The sequence below is a fragment of the Mus caroli genome, chromosome 4 (assembly GCF_900094665.2).
Source record: "Mus caroli chromosome 4, CAROLI_EIJ_v1.1, whole genome shotgun sequence".
NCBI lineage: Eukaryota > Metazoa > Chordata > Mammalia > Rodentia > Muridae > Mus > Mus caroli.
The window spans coordinates 121,459,712-121,477,168 of NC_034573.1; the positions used below are offsets into that span (position 1 = coordinate 121,459,712).

At 53.1% G+C, this 17,457-nt stretch overlaps 1 protein-coding gene across 8 annotated transcripts in view; it reads right to left on the reverse strand.

Moving 5' to 3' along the window:
• Positions 1-16,957, reverse strand: part of Ptpru (protein tyrosine phosphatase receptor type U) — a 71,222-nt gene extending 54,265 nt beyond the window's left edge. For 5 of the 8 annotated variants that reach the window (XM_029476577.1, XM_029476578.1, XM_029476575.1 and 2 more), the window contains exons 1-2: positions 16,761-16,937; positions 2,819-2,950 (exon numbers count right to left, since the gene is read on the reverse strand). In XM_029476577.1, coding sequence (XP_029332437.1) covers positions 2,819-2,950; positions 16,761-16,833 — 205 coding nt within the window. In that variant the 5' untranslated portion in view covers positions 16,834-16,937. Of the gene's footprint in view, positions 1-2,818; positions 2,951-16,760 lie in introns of all 8 variants that reach the window. The other 3 variants (XM_021161600.1, XM_021161598.1, XM_021161601.2) reach the window with 2 other exon arrangements.
• Positions 16,958-17,457: the final 500 nt, after the last annotated feature.

The window sequence follows — 17,457 nt, forward strand, 5'->3', positions numbered from 1 at the left end:
GGAAGCCAGGGTCACGCTCTGGAAAGGACAGAAATGAAGCAGCCACCGGGAATGAAGGGTTTGGGCTCTCGAGTTCTGTTTCCCAAAGGAGAAGGCTAGGACGGGAAAAACACAAACTCAAACTTGTCAGAACCCACGAGGCCCCTCACCACCCACAAGTCACTACTCTCCCTAGCCCTGTATCAGGTCACACATCACAGGGCCGGTCCCCTGAGGTCACCGATTCCGAAGCTTCACAGGCTCCTCCACCCCAACCCCCACCAACACACCGCGTGCTTGCCTCCGGCTCTGATCATTCATAAAGCCCATGACAGCCTTGCTACCAGCCTGTCGTGCCTCAGGCCTTTGCTCTGTCCTCACACACACAGGCTTCTGAGCCTGGAGCTTGATGAATATGTAGGACAGACTGAATGAAAGGATTAACCTCCCTTCCCGCCCACACCAGGTTCCTACACAAACACCCCACGTTCCAACCAGAAGATTCTCTCCTCGATGTATGATGGAGAAGGTGGGGAATGTCTCAGAGCCTGGCTGGGGATTAGGCTTTCCTTGGGGTGAGGGCGATGCAGATGCCAAGGAGGGGCCCAAAGCCACCCTTGCAGAGCAGCCGCTGGCACCTCCTTCTCCTAGACTTGGCTGAGAGCACATTCTGAGCCTGCTCAGGAGGGCTCCCCAGGGACTCTGCTAAAGGGAGATCTCATTCATCTCTGTGAGCCTGGAGCCCTGGGAAGGTGGCTGCTGCCTGTGTCCTGCAGGGGTAGGGAATGAACATCCGGGTCCCTATCCCCACTGGAACCCTAGAAAGGACACATCTAAGCCAGACACTGTATAGCCAGCTCCTGTGGACTCTTCTCTCCCCTAAGGTAGCTTCTCTCTTCCAGCGTGACAACTTCATGCCTCCTCCTCCATTCCCTGTAGCCCTCCCTGCTCTGACATGCACCCCTCCACCCCCAGGGCTCTCTTTCTTCCTCCCGCTCTCCTCTGAGGGCAAGACTCCTTGTTTCATCCCTGTCCACCTGGACTTCTCCTAGATTGACAATCTAACAAGCTCACCCCTCCTCCCAGACCTAGCTCTTCCCTGAGTCACCAAGGAAGAAAAAGAGGCGAAGACCACAGATCTAAAAATCATGAATCTATGCCAGATTCTTATACTTGCGAGCCTACTAAGATCTGGAATAAATGGCTGGGTCCGGGGGTGCACAGAGGTCACACAGAGACCCTGCAGGGTAGGTGCTTTTATGCATCCCCCTCCAACAAGCTAAACAGTGATGCCTCTAAAACACAGACAAGGATGGAGGACCCTGAAGAGAAGAGACACACCCAGAGTGACACAGTTGGGCAATGACCAGAGAGGTAGGGAAGGCCATGGTGGAAGCAGAGTCTGTTTCCAGAGCCCAGCCAGTGCCAGTCAACCCCAAGGGATCTCTCACCTATAGTTGCTAGTCCATCCACCACTAAGAACTGCCACTTCCCTGGCCCACTCTTGCCAGCAGATGCCATGTTGGCCATGCTGAGAGTTGAACAGCTAAGGCCCTGGGCCACCTCTATAACAGGACACAGGGGAGGGAGACTCTGGCTCTCTCTTCTGCCATTTCCTCAGTCTACTCTACAATGCTTCGTCAGTAATAAACTGGCTCAGCTGGCCTCGATCTCTCTTATCCTTTTTCCTTTTAAAAATACATATGTGATGGTTTGTATATGCTCGGCCCAGGGAGTGGCACTGTTAGAAGGTGTGGCCCTGTTCGAGTAGGTGTGTCACTGTGTGTGTGGACTTTAAGACCCTTATCTAGCTGCCTAGAAGTCAGTATTCTGCTGGCAGCCTTCAGAGGCAGATGTAGAACTCTCAGCTCCTCCTGAACCATGCCTGCCTGGATACTGCCATGTTTCTGCCTTGATGATAATGGACTGAACCTCTGAACCTCTGAATCTTATGAATGTTGTCCTTATAAGACTTACCTTAGTCATGGTGTCTGATCACAGCAGTAAAACCCTAACTAAGACAACATATATTTTTAAATTTTATGTATTTGGGTTGTTTGCCTACATGTCTGTCTACCAAATATGTGCAATTCCTTAAGAAGCCATGAGAAATCATTGGGTCCCCTGGTTGTGAACTGCCACGTGGTGCTGGGACTTGAACCCAGGTCCTCTGAAAAAGCAGCTAGTACTTTTAACCACTGATCCATCTCTTCAGCCCTCTTTTCTTTTCCTTCCAGTTTTATTTTAGGGGCAGTAGCTCACCAAGTAGCCCAGGCTAGCCTCAAACTTGTGACCCTCCTGCCCCATGTCTAGTCTTCTTGTAATTTCCAGTTGATTCTGTGCCCAGTGAGGAGGGCCACTGGTTGCCAGGCACTCTCAAGTATCCTCCACAACAGCAACTATACAACTGGCACCCTGTGTGCCACCTCGGTGCCCTGTGCTATGGGCCACTGTTCTCCCATTTCAGTCAAAACAATGAAGGTTCAGAGAAGTTGAGCAGCTTACTCGAGGCCACTGAGCTAGCAAGATGATGGGGCTGGGATTTGAACCCATGTCTTTATGATTCTGGAATGAATGTTCTCAAGCCACCATTTGAGTAGGAGACCAGTACTAGAATCTACATTTAGCCTCCGGACTCCCAGTCTAGTGCTGACGTGTACACTGTTAAGTGGAGGTTGGGAAGGGTCCAGGGTTCCCAAGAAGAGGGCAGCAGTGTACCCAGAGACCCCATGTCACCTCTCTTAGGTATCTTCAAATCCCAGAAAGAGCAGGAGACGCTAGGGAAGAGCTAGAGAAGAACTGGGAGGAGAGAAATAACACTGAGAGAGCGTAGGCTCACCATGGGGCAGGTCTTCAGGGGTCCGGGTGCCGGGGTGGATCCGCACTTGCTCCCATTGGAAGTCATCATACTGAGCCTGGCTGAACTCACAGGGCACGACCGGGTCACTCGCCTCCTCGAAGGTGCAGCCAGCTGTGAGGATAGGGCCTGGTTGGTTAAGCTCAGGCAAGGCCACTGACCAGAAGGACCCCAACACAACACTTTAGGTCCCCCCACTGTCCCCTCCTTCTTCTCAGGCCAACCTCTTCCCTCTTTAGCATGACTCCCTCCAACTAACAAAGTTCTCCCTCCTCCACCCTAACACCCTCCCCTCATTGTCCCTTACCAATACCAAGACTTTGCATTGGCCACTCCCCCATCACTTCCCAGAATCCTCCATTACTTCCCAGGATCCCCCATCACTTCCCAGGATTCCCCAACAGCTTAACCATCCATCAAGGCTCTCCTTAATAAAAAACAACCATCATTCTTATTGCATTATGCAGCCTCAAACCGGCCTACAAGATCAGCACTAGAGTAATCCCATTTTACAGGCTGGGAGCCCAGCATAGAATTCTGCGTTAAGTACCAAATGCAGAATGTGGCTTTCTGTGTCCATTAACAGTGTGATAGACGCCAAAGGAATTCACTCAATCATGGCCCAACATCAATCAACTTAGATTTCTGTCCCCAGGGATGTGACACAGGGAAGTTCTCTGTGGGTTGAATGCATGTTTGATGGGAGGGTGTTAATTCTGGTGACTGGAGACCAAGATTAATAATCTGCATTTGACAGAGGAGGTGACCGAGGTTCTGAGAAACGAAGGCCTTTGTCCACGGTACAGGACAATGGTAGCTCAGTGGTGGACTCTGGAGACACGGGACAGACTTGGTATTCAATCTTGGCTTTGCTCCTTGCCATCCCTAGCAGAGGCGTGTGCTACTGGTTCCCGGATGAGGAAAAGAAACCGGATTTGAATCCATGCCCACCAGAAGCTCACACTCCCCAGAAATCCAAGATGAGAGGAATGAACTGCTTCTGGGTCCCAAGAAGAAGAGGGCAGGACAGGTGTAAGCCAGCAGGTGAGTGGCACACTCGGGGCAGGCAACACGTGGCTTCCTTTTGAAGACTGCATTTCACCTGTGTGCATCTTTCCAAACAAACAGGCAGAGCTGGGCTTGACTGAGCTCCTCACTGTTGGGGTCTCTCAACTCCTTAAACCCCACCAGAGAATGGGGAACAATGGGATGTGTGTGTCAGCCCGCACCAGGCAGACAAGGGGTAGTGAGGGAGTTGGTCCAGGGAACCCCACGGTGCTTTGTGTCTCTTTGTCCGAAAAGCTCCAGTCAGCGCTGTGCCCTGAGGCATGAGGTTAAGTGAGTTTTCATGTCATCTTTGTTGAAAGGGCCCCAGCTCTCCCCTTGCAAAATGCCCACAGTGTGGCACAGAAGGAAAGGGTGGCCAGAGAGTGGTCTTCCTAGTGAGGGGGAAGTGTTCACTTCCTGCCCGTGGAGGTCCCAGCCCATCACAGGGACAGACTATAGAAAAAAGTAAGATTTCGATCCCAGGCTAGTGGCAGGCCTTTCTAGTTCCTACACAAAGGCAAAGTAGCTGCCCCAGGCATCTCTTTCAGGGCCCTGTCAGGTCTGAGGTAACCAGCCCTGTGGTTTCTTCCCAACAGTTCTGAGACAGGCACAAGACCAGACAGGCCTCCCACTGACCTCAGAGTTTACTGACCTCAGACTAACAACCACACCGGGGTCTCTACTAGAGCAACCTAACCTCCTGACCACAATTACATGATTCTTCCAGGTGACTGACCTTAGCCAGAGTGGCTCCCTGTTGACTGTGCCTGGCCAGAGTGACTCCAGTCTTATCCATGTCCCCTAAATGTCAGACAAATGTCAGTGACCACCAGACTCACTGACTCCTGCCCTCTACCAGATACCCTCTCTATGTGAACACAGTCAGGATGACCCTCAGGCATAGATTTGAATCATCTAGAGTGACCTCTTAGCCAGAGTGACCATTTTCACTAATCCCTAGTCAGCCCCAGACCTGGGCCTCTGGGCCAGGCCCAGTTCAACTTCATCTCTTAGAGAACAACATCTCCCAAAGGGAGCCCCATCTCACCCCCACCCCCACTCCCACCCCAGCTCCCCAGCGATAGGAGCAGCTAGTTCCTCCTGCCAGGGCTTCAGCACCACCACTAGGGGGCGCCGATTACCACCACCACACCTGCCCTGACTACTGGTGCCCAATCTGCATGAGGGACTCAGCGTTTACATAGTGACATTGTTATTCCTGTCATACAGATGGATTCTGTGTGATGCTCAGAGATGGCCAGGGACCACATAGCTGCAGTAAGGAGCAGACACAAATTAAATCTTTATCCAACCAACAGTAGACACAGCCTCTAATGTAGTTTCACACTCAAGACCCGTCTCCCCATTCAAGGTGGTGCAGGATGATAGGTGATGGACACCATGAGAGGTGCAAGCTTGATTAACATGGGGAGGGGAGGCGAGGGGAAAAAAGAAAGATGTTCTAGATTGCTTTGGGCAGCTTCCTAACATGAGTAAAGGTGGAGAAATGGAAGCTGAGAAGGCTGAAGGTTAAAGGGGACAAAACTTGGGTTGTTGGCACAGGGAGGTGACATCTGAGTTGAGCCTAGGGCCACAGAGTGAAGGGAGGAAAAAGGGAAACCCGGTTTGTCCCCAGCAAAGGGCAGAGCTCAGGTTGGCTGCCATGATGGGAAACAGGAGGCTGAGACCACTTGCTAGAAAGCTATGGATGCCAGAGTGAGGAGTTGAACCTCACACTGAACTGGGGAGCCTCAGGAGGTGCTGGGGCAGAGAATGCCTGGATTCTGAAGGTTCAAGCAGGTGGCCTTTCCAGAGTGTGACAAGGGCAGGTGGGAACTGGGGACCAAGCTACCAAATGGTCTGGAGCCTGATGTCAGAAACTGGCAAAAAAATAAAGGAGGGCTTGGGGGACCTGAGCTATCATCCTGGATACAGTGTGCATGTGAGCCATGTGTGTGCACGCGCACGAGTGTATACACACACACACACACACACACCACACCACACACTTTCCCCAGACCAACTCAAATCCTGAGGCACAGTCTAAGTTAGGCAAGGAACAGGGAAAGAAGATGGGGCCCCTCTTTGGGTACCTCATCTCTGCAGAGAGCTCTCGGGGAGGGTGGGTTGAATCAATACAGGACCCCAGAGCTTCTCCAGCCCAGGCTCCAACTTGCTCAGCAACATTCCTCTGCTAATCTCCCCAATCTGGCCAGGCGGTTGCCTGAGCAACCGTCAACCACAATTTGGGAAGAAGGGGGATGGCTTATGCACATCCGGCAGGCTGGAGGGTGGATGATGTCAGGGACCAGCAACCTCTAGAGAAGCCTGGGAGGGGTCCCCCAGGGAGGTCTCACCTCTCTCTCTCTCTCTCTCTCTCTCTCTCTCTCTCTCTCTCTCTCTCTGTGTGTGTGTGTGTGTGTGTGTGTGTGTGTGTGTGTGTGNTGTGTGTGTGTGAGAGAGAGAGAGAGAGAGAGAGAGACCTAGCTGTGACCATGACAGGAAAACTGGTACAAAACATTTAACTAAGATCAGAGAATCTGCATCTTAGTTCTGCTGTGCTCCTGGGTCCCTTCATGACTTAGCATGTGACCTGCCTTCTGTGACCACGGTCAGGATGACCTCTTAGACAGCATGACCCCTTCTCACTGATCTCTGGACAGCCTCAGCCCTGGGTCTCTAGGCCAGGCCCCATTCAGCTCCTCAGTGAAATAGGAACAGGGTTATGCCTCTGATTTTGGTTGCATGGTGGCGTACCCCTCTGATCCCAGGATCAGGATGGAGGAGGAGGCATATGAATCAGGAGTTTGGGGTCGTCCTCAGCACCATAAAGGTGTTCCAGGCCAGGCTGGGCTCCATGAGAGCCTGTCTCAAACAAGTAACAGTAATAGTAATAGCAATAGCACCAACTGGAGGTGTCCTGGGGGAAAGGTATGCATAGGAGGGCACGGGTGACTGCCAGATTAGGGCTCTCAGAAATACTGTAAAGCTGGTGTGTGAGCAGAAATATATAGATACATTCTATGCTGGGCATCAGCCTGGGGATGGTGGGTATTTGTATAGAGCAGGAAGAGTTGGCGTGTGTGGGGGGCGGGGGGTGAACACTCGTGTGTGTGTGTGTGTGTGTGTGTGTGTGTGTGCGCGCGTGCACGTGTGCACACACATGCTATGCATCAGCCTATCTGTCCTCCTCTAGCCAGGACAGACAAGGGATATGGTCTGTGCCTACTGCACCTGCAGCCATGTTTTCTGAAGACCTTGAGTAAACAGAGCTTGTTTGCGATGAGATTTTTATTCTCTCTGTTTTGTCAACAAAATGTTCAGTTCCCAAGGGTAGCCCCAGAAGAAACAAAACTTCTCCAGCTCTTACCTCCTCCCTTCCTAAAGGCAGGGGCTAGCTCTTCTGCCTTTAAAGCCCATCCCCAAGTCCTGTATATAACAGTTGACCAACTATGCCCAGACTCATTAACATCAAGATCCCAGATGGTCAAACATCCACCAGCTGCACCAAGTTCAAGGATGTGACTATAGCCTAAAATAGTCTAAACTATTGTATAGTATAGTATAGTATAGTATAGTACATAGTGTAGTATAATATAGTATATTGTGTAATATGGTATATAGTATAGTATACATATAGTATATAGTATATAGTGTAGTATAGTACATAGTATAGTATTAGTATAGTATATAGTGTAGTATAGTATATAGTATACTATAGTATAGTATAATTTAATAGACTATACTATAGTATAGACTAGGCCAACACATATAAATGGAGGTCTGGCATTTGGAGCCTACTACCAGAACCCTGAGTAACTGGCAGGAAGCACAGTAGGGCTGGCAGCAAAATACCTATATAGCCACACAGAGTTTTGCAACCAATGAGACCACCAAGGGCTGGCCACAGGCAGAGAAAGCTGAGACCACCTAAGGAGCCAACACAGAGCCTGGCAGAGCCAACATCCTCCTCTCTTCACTGAGTATGAAAGAAAGCCATCTGCACCTGAAGAACTCGCAGCAGACCCTTTCCCATCTCTGTGGGCAACACAGATCATGAATTCCGGAGTTGACGAGAGTGCTGCTCTATTGGCAGTCCAGGGCTGGATCCGGGAGATAAGGGAGGGATTCACTGTGCAGAAAATACAGCGGGAAGAACACATAGATCCTCTGCACGGCAAATGCCCTACACCATAGCCAGATAAAGACACAGTGCAGGCTAAAGCAGCGCTGGTGTGCACAGGCCCCATGCAGAGGGAGGCCATGAGCTACACTGATGGGGTGAGCTGAAGATACAGAGTCCAACAGACAGAATCCTGTCATTCCGTGTAAGGCTGCAGAGCACACAGCACACACACACACACACACACACACACACACACAGCACTTAAATCTGCTAGGCCTGGAAGAGCTCGTCAGGGCTGTGCAGTGTAGAACCACATTCACCTTGGGTATGTGTCACCATGTGGGCCTGTGGCAGAATGGAGGGTGGTAGGCTCAGTCAAGCCTTTCCTCTGCTCCAGTCACCAGCATAGAACCTGGTACAGAACAGGAGCCTCCTCCTAGAAAGGGTCTGCCCAGCACAGCCATGCCAGCTGGTGCAGAGAAACAGGAGAGGACGGATGGATCACCATCCAGAACCAAGCATTGGGGATAATACCAGAAACTAAATGTAGTCCTCAGGAGCCTGGTGTGTGCAGACTGCGGGGATGGGTGATTGGTGGCACAAAACCTAAGCGCCATGGATTCAGTTAAGGGCTCTGGGTCTGGAAAATCAGCGGTGTGCTCACAGCCTGGCGGCAAGCCATTTCCTCTCAATGGAAACATCCCCTTTTGGAGGGAGGGGAGTGGAGACAGTCACGCAACTTAGCAGGCTTTGAGAAGTTACAGGATTCATGAGACCTTCTCCAAGGTTATGTAAGCAGTAACAGCACCTGAAGAGAGAAGGCTCTCTGCAAGCCGCCAGGGATAAGGCTCTCAAGAGTCATTCCCCATGCAGGGGTGAGCTTTTCCTAAATGCACTTGCCTTTTGAATTACCAGTGTTTCTGCAAGGGACTCCATTAAACTCAGTGCACCCAGTTAGACTTGGATGGAATCGTTTCTTTGGTCTGTGAATAGATGTGTATTCGCATCTCCCTGGGAAAAGTCACACAACAGCAACCCTACAGAGAACAGATGCATGACGAGGTTGACTCTCTGGGTGGCAGTTTGTGCTGTTCAGAAGCAATACAAGCCGTCACACCGTCCCCAAGACCAGCAAAGAGTGCCCAAGTGATGTGCAATATGAAGCAGAGACGCGCTGCCTTGAGAACACACAAAGATGCGACCCTCCCAGTGCTATCCACAGCCAGCACCTGGACACTTCCATTGTAATACACTTGGGGTGGGGGTGGGGGCGGATCTGAGGTAACATAGGGACAACTGTGGTGCAGACTGGGGACTGGGCTGTTAGACACATATCCAGTGAGGTACAGTGAAGAAGAGAGACAATGAGGCAATGTATACTGTGTTCCTGAACCGAGACGGCAGCATGTGGAGGAGCGGTGCCTAGAAACTAGAAGTCTGAATGGCCAGAGTTGTGCAGATGCCCACTGTAAAAAATGCAGTGCATGGGGTGCCAACATACAGTATAGCAGCAGTAGGCCGTGTGTTGGCAGTAATCTGCCACGTGAGGTGCTGTGCCCAAAGCCCAGGTGAGTCTACACTCCTGATGAGACAGACTGCTCTCAAAGTAAGAGGTGCGGAGTACTTTTAGAAAGCTCTGCTCTCAGGCATGGTACCACGGGAGGGCTCTCTGCCCAGACACCCAGAAAGAGCGTCGTCGTATCTGATGCAACCCTGGTATCCAGCAGAGTGGGTACCACACCGTGGATGAGAGCCACAGGAAAGCGCAGGGCAGGGCAGCTGCAGGATGGAGGCTCTGATCAGAAGAATGCTGCAGAAATGGAGTATGCAGAAACCCCCAGAGAAACACCATATCACTATGGCCCACATCCCTAAGTCACAGAGCATCACAACAGCGCAGGCTGAGTCACAGAGAAGTACAGGGACACCAGGTCCAGAAACCCCCAGACCGTACACACCCAGGGCAGACCAGACCAGGGCAGATTCAGTGCCTCTGGCTACTGCAAGACAGACAGAGGAACACTGCAAAAGCACAGTAATAGTCTCTTGGGGGCTGTCCTGGTGGGGAGTCCTTCAGCACCCCCAGTTCTGCCACACTGAACGCCTGCGAGACAGAGGCTAAGCCCGCTCCCGTTATCCTGTGGGCTTCCGTCCACCATCCTCTCCCTATCCTCCAACATCTTCCAGTGACCCAGGGGCACAGGATGAAGGGACTGCCACCCGCAGGACGGGCAGTACCAAACTCAGCACAATCTCTCTGACAAGGCCTTTGAGCACTGGCAGGCAGACAATGGGTTTGGAGTCTACTGAAAATTGTTTAGACAATTACAGCGTATCACCTGGCCCCCAGGGTAGGGCAGTATGAAGCAGAGGGAGGAGCCCATTGGATCAGAGCCTGACATAGGATGTGGATGAACAGGAGGCAGATGGAGGAAAAGAACCCGTCCCAACAAGCCTGGATCCTCACCCCTCCCCCAACCACCACCATCACCTCTCACCAGGCCCAGACTTCATCGGGAGCCAAGAACAAGCTTTTCCAAGCCCATGGGAGGCCTGCAAACACTCACCCGCACATATTTAAGAGTAATCCACCCTCCCATGGTGCTTGCTCTGTGCCAGGATGTGTTCTAGACAAAATATGTCCAACTATAAAACACTTCCCATCATCCTGGGCACCATGCAACATCTCCATCCTCATTTCCCAAGTAGCATCACTCAAAGACCCAGAGAGGCCATTATCCATCCAGATGTCACACAGTTTGAAACACACTGGACCTGGAATGAGAACTCAGATGGTGTGGCCTCAGAGCCTGTGTTCCAACCCCCCAATCACACTCTAGATGAAAACATGCATTTATTTACACACATGCACGTGACAAGAAGGATATACACATAAACTCACACACATGCTCATTCTGAACAACACGTACCCCACTCTCTCAGCTGAGATTCTCCCATTTCCAGATAGGCTTCTGTCACCTCTCAGTTGTCATCAGTATCCCCGGCAGTCCCTCATCTGCCTACTATCCCCCAGCTGCCCCAAGACCTAGTCATTCCTCCGACACTACTTGCCTCATTGCCAGCTGTCCCAAGCTCACATATATCACCATCACGGCTACCCACAGCCCCAGATCTGTTCCTTTAGCCCAACTGAGATCCTACCTACAGGTACCCCCAAGCTCACTTCCTACTCTTCCATCCCAATCCTTTTTCTAGCTTCTCCTTCAAACCTCAACAATGGCCCATTCCCACCCTTACTGCCTTTCTCTTCTCCCCTTTAGGTCCAGTTCCAAGTCCTGAGCTCTGTGTGGTGGGAATCTATTCAAGACCCCCCAGGGGTCACACGGGCACAGCATCTTCAGAAGTGGCTAACACAGGGGGACCCCACCACTTAGAAAGGTAGCTTATGATCGTTGTGCAAGCCTTAGGAGAAAAGTCCATCCCACTGCCTCACACAGTGGGTGGGGGCAGGGTGGCTTTCCTGTGCCAGTGACAACAGGAGGTGGACGGAGGGAACTGAGCATCTCTGCAAAAGGCACTGAATTGGGAACAGGTAGAGAGAAATCTGCCAAAGGGCAAGGCAGGGTCTGGGTTATATATAAAGCAGATGGGTAGGGGTGGAGTTTAGGGACTAACAACACACATGGAAGGCTGATCCCTGCCTGGGCTGCCATGTTAGGTTTGGAGTTCAGCCTTAGGAGCAGGGGAGACCAGAGGCAAGGGGAGTGACCACACACTGTGACAGCCTTACAAAGGCCACTTGGGTCCCAGGGCAGAGGAGCAGCTCCTGGGACAGGCAAGATGTAATAAAAACTGTTGGGGGCCGGGGAGCACAGAGCTGCTACTGAGCAAATGTCTGTCCACATCAGCTCTGCTCTCTGCAGAGCCCGGGCCACACTAAAGCTCTGCGGGCCTTATCTTTTCAGACCAGTGGTTCTCCACCTTCCTAATGCTGTGACCTCGTAATACAGTCCCTCATGTCATGTCCCCAACCATTAAATTATTCTCATTGCCACTTCATAACTGTAATTTCCCTACTGTTATGAATCACAATATAAATATCTAATATGTAGGATATCTGATATTCGACCCCTGACAGGGCCGAGACCCATTGGTTGAGAACCGCTGTTTGAGACAGTCCCCAGAACATTCTACAAGGGTGGGAATGTCTTCTACAGGCCCTTGCCAATGGGCTGGCAACCACTAGCAATGTGTAACAGTTGATGTCTTAAAACTTGGCTACTGCAACTGATGAGCTAAATTCGTATTTCAATTAGTCGTACCTAATTTAAATGTAATAGCCACACCACTGCAAAGAAAGAACATCGCCATCACCGCAGAAGGCTCTGTGGGTTAGGGTGGTCTGGACTGATGGTCATGGGCCCATGGAACTGGAGGCACCAGCCTGCAGATCCACAGTACTATCTATCCTTTGCACCCCAATATCCTCCTACCTTAGGATAGGTGCACCCACTCTGAGGCACAGAGAAGCTACCCAGCCAGACAACTCCACCATTCCAGGAATGAGGTGCTGGGGGGCTCCCCATATGTCATAGCAGCTGTTTCTCCCCAACTCCAAACTCAGATCTAGCCACACCAAGCTCACCAGGCAGCTTGACCTGAAGGGCCATGCACACATATGCTCGGTACCCCCGCCCTCCATTTCACTCACATGTATAAACACACATAAGGCCCACTCTGGCTGCCTGGACCACAGGATAACCCCTGTATACATCCGTCTGCCTCTCCAGCTCAGGGACAGGCCCTCAGGAGGGACACTGGGGAGACTGTGGCCTCCGCTACCTAGCCCAAGATCTACAACTGAGGATTGAGGGATGTCTGCCTAACATGGGCCCCTCATCCCTCCTCCTGATGTTCAGACTAACCGTTGAGACTCCAAGCCTCACCAACGGTTGTCTGATCACGGTAGGCTGAAACTCTCTGGATTGGACAAGCTGAGCCAGCTGCTAGGGGTGGGGCCAGGGCAGGGGGAGGCAGCAGCAGTCTGGGGGGGGGGGGCGTCCTGCAAGAGCCCTCTCCCTTCAGTCTCTGTCAGGGACTCAACCTCGTTAACTCACAGCTCCCAGATGACACTTTCCGGACACAGCCTTTTCACAACATAACACCATCCACAGGCAGAATATTCCAGATTCTTACCGAGGAAAAAAAACCTCTTCCTTCCCTTCTGCCTTCAATGGAGTCACTGCGCCCCCATCTGGCATCTCCAGCTCTGAATTGACCCATTTGACTCCATTCATTCATTCACTCATTCATTCTTCTTTTTAATATGAAAAGTTGTTCTGTCTAGCAAGAAAATCGCCGTACAACTCAGGTTGACCTCAAACTTGCAATCAATCCTCCTGCCTCAGCGCCTCCTCATCTCAGTGCTTGGATTACAGGACTGAACTATATCAGTCGGCTTCATTCATTGCTGTATGTCACAGCCATTTACTTGGACTAGAAGGCTCAGACTTTGTGCCTGGCGCTAAGTATTTGAAGGCGCACGGAGACTTTCCTCCCAGAGTTCCTGATCTCATGAGAGTGGCAGGACCAAGAGACTGTAATTATAAGATTATATAAAAACCTAATCAGCTCCTCCCTTCCCTCTCTTGGACTCAAACAGAGAAAAACCAAGGAAGGCTTCAAGGAAGAAGTGATTTCTAAGCTGAGAGACAAACTGGAGGCTCACATAGGAAATTGTGGAATCACAGAGTCCTGGAGAGAAAGAAAGCAGTTTGTACAAGGTGCAGAGAAGAGATCGTGGGTTGTGGATACTTAGGGACTACTGGTAGATAAAGATAGCCAGAGCATAGGATTCCAGAAGATGAGGTGGGCCAGGCAGGGGCTAGACCGCTGACGGGAGCTGAGAAGGAAAGACTTTTAACTCTGAAAGTAACAAGGAGCTTTGATGAGGATTTGAAGAGGGATCTAAAACGTGCGTTTTAGGAAGAACTCTGACATGGTGGAAGGAAGAGGCCGCTGCCTTCCTGCAGGTGGACCACTGAGGAGGGAGAAAAGGAGAGATAGAGGAAGCACAGGATACATCAAGACACAAAGGGAAGGCACAAAGCCCCTCCTGTCCCGCTCTGGCTGACCTAGCTGGGTGCCACAAGCCCAGCTGGGGCCAGCCTGAAGGATAGCAGCATGCCTCCAGCAAACAGGGTACACAGCCCTGGACCACCGATGCCACCAGACAGAAGCAGGAGGCAGCATAGGATCCAGGCTCCCTTCCTGGCTTCCTATCTAGCCCCCCCTTTTCAGCCCCAGAGAGAAGGCTGCCTTGACAAGCCCTTGTTGCCTAACCTGAAACCACAGGGCACCTCTCCCTCATTCCTGCTGCCCAATAACTCCAGCGACCAAAAGGATAGACTGATCCAGAGCACAGTGGGATAATTGCTGCCAGGTGTTCACGTCTGGGAGTCACCCCGCACAGACCCCCACTGGGTGACTAAGGAAGTAGGCAGGGGACTGGATCCACTTCCTAGACTGAGGACGAGGGCTGCCACCTCCCATCTGCCTAGAGCTTCTCTAATACTAAAAGTTTCAAAGGTGACAGGAACTTGAGAAGTAACGTGAGTTACCCAAGGTCACACACAACAAGTAGCAGAGAGAATTTGAGCCTACATTGCCGCCCCCCCCCACTTCAAATTAGCCCCTTGGGCTTTGCCACACCCCTCCAACCCATCTTCTCCTCCTCAGCTTCTCAAGTAGGGGACTTAACATTCTACCAAGTATCACACGCGGTCATTATTAAGACCATGAAGCACACGGAGAAACTGAGGCTCAAGAATGAGGACAACCTCACTCTCAAACCTTGATCTTGACAGTCTACTACCAGGGCAATTGATGATCCTGTGTATTCTCAAATCAAGGTGATCGAGCGAGGGAATGAAAAGGGTTCTATCTTAAAGTGGGGGGAAGGTTGAGAAAGGTCTAAGAGGCAGGTTGCCTGGGTCACCCTCTCTGATACCAGGAGGTCAAAACTGAAGCTGAGCAGTACAACCCCAAAGCTACAGGGCAAGACCAGGACAGCTCCCGAGATGCCCCAGCGAGGGCGGGGCGGTGAACGAGATCCCCGGAGGCCAGCTGTCTGGGGCAGGCAGGCGACCTGGAGTCTCTCCCTGGGCCCAAGGCGGCAGCGCGTGTCTCGGCTCTACTTCCACCCGGTGTGATTCCCAGCTACCCCACGCCGGTGGCGGGAGCCAGGGGAGGAGGCAACCCTGGAAGAGGACCGGCACACGCCCGCCAGAGGGGCCGAGGCCTGAGGTCCAGGCCTCAGGAAAGGACGGTGGACCACGCACACACATAGAAGCACACTGACACTCCATTCACAGAGCACACGATGCGATGCGCTCGCGGTCGCACAGACAGTCACTGGACACACACTCAGACATGCGAATGCACACACACACACGCACACGCACACACCCTCCATAGGACACCAGGCTCCAAAGCACACTCAAGCACGCGATCACATCGCAGGCCGAGGGGGAGCCCCATGCACACATTCACACACACATACACACACATACACACACATACACACACACACACACACACACACACACACACACGTCCGCACGCGCGTGCCCGACTGGCCGGGAGGCCGCACAAAGTTGCCAAGCAGACGCAGGCAGCGTCCCCGGGGACCGCGGCGTCCCCAACGCCTCTGACGAGAGACGATGGGGATGCTGTCCCGAGGCCTCCAGCCAGGCCCTGCGGGGGCCCCCGACGCCGCAGCCCCGCCCGCAACCGGGTGCGCCCCACGGCCCTCCCCACCCCGGGCGCCCCGCGGCCCTGGCGCCTCCTCGGATCAGCCGCCAGCCAGCGCCGCTCGGAACTTGCGAAACAACAAACCGCCCGAAATGTCGGAGTCGGCGGCTACAGCCGCGTCTCTCCCCCTTCCTTCCCTCGCCAGCCGCAGGGCCGCCCCAGCCTCCGAGGGACGCCGCCGCGACAACTTGTTCCGGCCGGGTGCGCCACGCACACGCGCGCGCGCGATCACACATACACTCACACATGCACACACACATGCACACACACCCTCGGGTCCCGGCCACACTCGACCACGGCCTAGGAGCACCCCAAGCTCGCAGCGTCCCTAGCCACGAAACCTTCGCTCACCGACACACTCACATCCACTCTAGACACGCTACCCCACACGTATTCCCCGCATCCCTGACATTCACACGGACCCACACAGCATCGTACACCCCAAATACTCCCACAGGGTCACTCGTGGGCACAGAGCTCAAACACACAGGTTCCGACCCGGCTCACACGACTGCACACGCACACACACCACACACACACTCGGGCCCACACTTGGGCACAATCCACCGAGCCCTCACAGCACACGCATAAACAAACACGCGGGTTTTCAAACGCACCAGCAACAAACAGCACTCCCGCCTAGGGAATACAAAAAAAAAAAAAAAAAAAAACCAACAAATGCAACACAGGATCAGACGCAACTCTAGCCAAGCCACTGAAACTCAGATACACAACCCACTTGGCAGCGTGGACAAACATGAGCCAGCGCAACCGGGTGCCCCACGCAGGCGACACTCACACCAGCACACTCGCATCCGCGGTACACACTCAACCTCAGCTTGCACACAAACTACAGACACAGCGGCCACAGAAGCTTGGAGCACGCGACCGAGAGTCCTGCACTCCGACACCAGCGACGAGCCATCCCCGGCCCCCCGGCACTCGCGGGATAAGCTTGGAGGGACCGCGCGCTCTTACCTGCGGGAGTCTCGGTCTCAGGCGCGCAGAACTGGAAGGTGAGCGCCAGGACCAGAGCCTGAGCCCGGGCCATGGCTGGGGCGCCGCCGCCTAGGTCCTGGAGACCCGCAGCTGGGGAGGCGACGCCTCCGGAGCCCGACCGGGAGCCCAAGGCGAACGGGAGCCGTAGTGGAGCAGTGCCGCGCGGAGCGGGACTGGCGCCGAGTCCAGAGCGGGAGCCCGAACGAGCGGGGCGCTGACGTCAGGCCCCCGGGCGCGAGTTCCGCGGTCTCGAGGCGTCCCCTGCTGGTGGTGTCGCGCGCTGCGGCCCGGTTCCCTGGACCCGCCGGCCTTGGCGTACCCATCCCCCCACCCCACCCCGCCACCCCCTTGCACCCCGTCGACAAGATCCATCGGCCGGCCGGTGCCGATATTCAGGTCGACACTCTCAACGCATCCGTTGCCCACGGCTGAGACTGTAACCCAGGAACATTTGGCTCCTCTGTTCCCTCGGTTGCTTAAGTTTTTCCTACCTTGACTGCTCTGAACTCCCAGCTCCCTCCAATGACAGAGCACTCTTCATCTACCTGAAACGTTGTTGGGCCTTTGGAATGTTGCCGTTTACTTTCAGTAATATGAAATTCACCTCTCTCTTACTGACGCTCGCGCCTCTACAGTAGCCTCCGGCTACTCGGAGTAAGTAGATTTGGAACTCTGC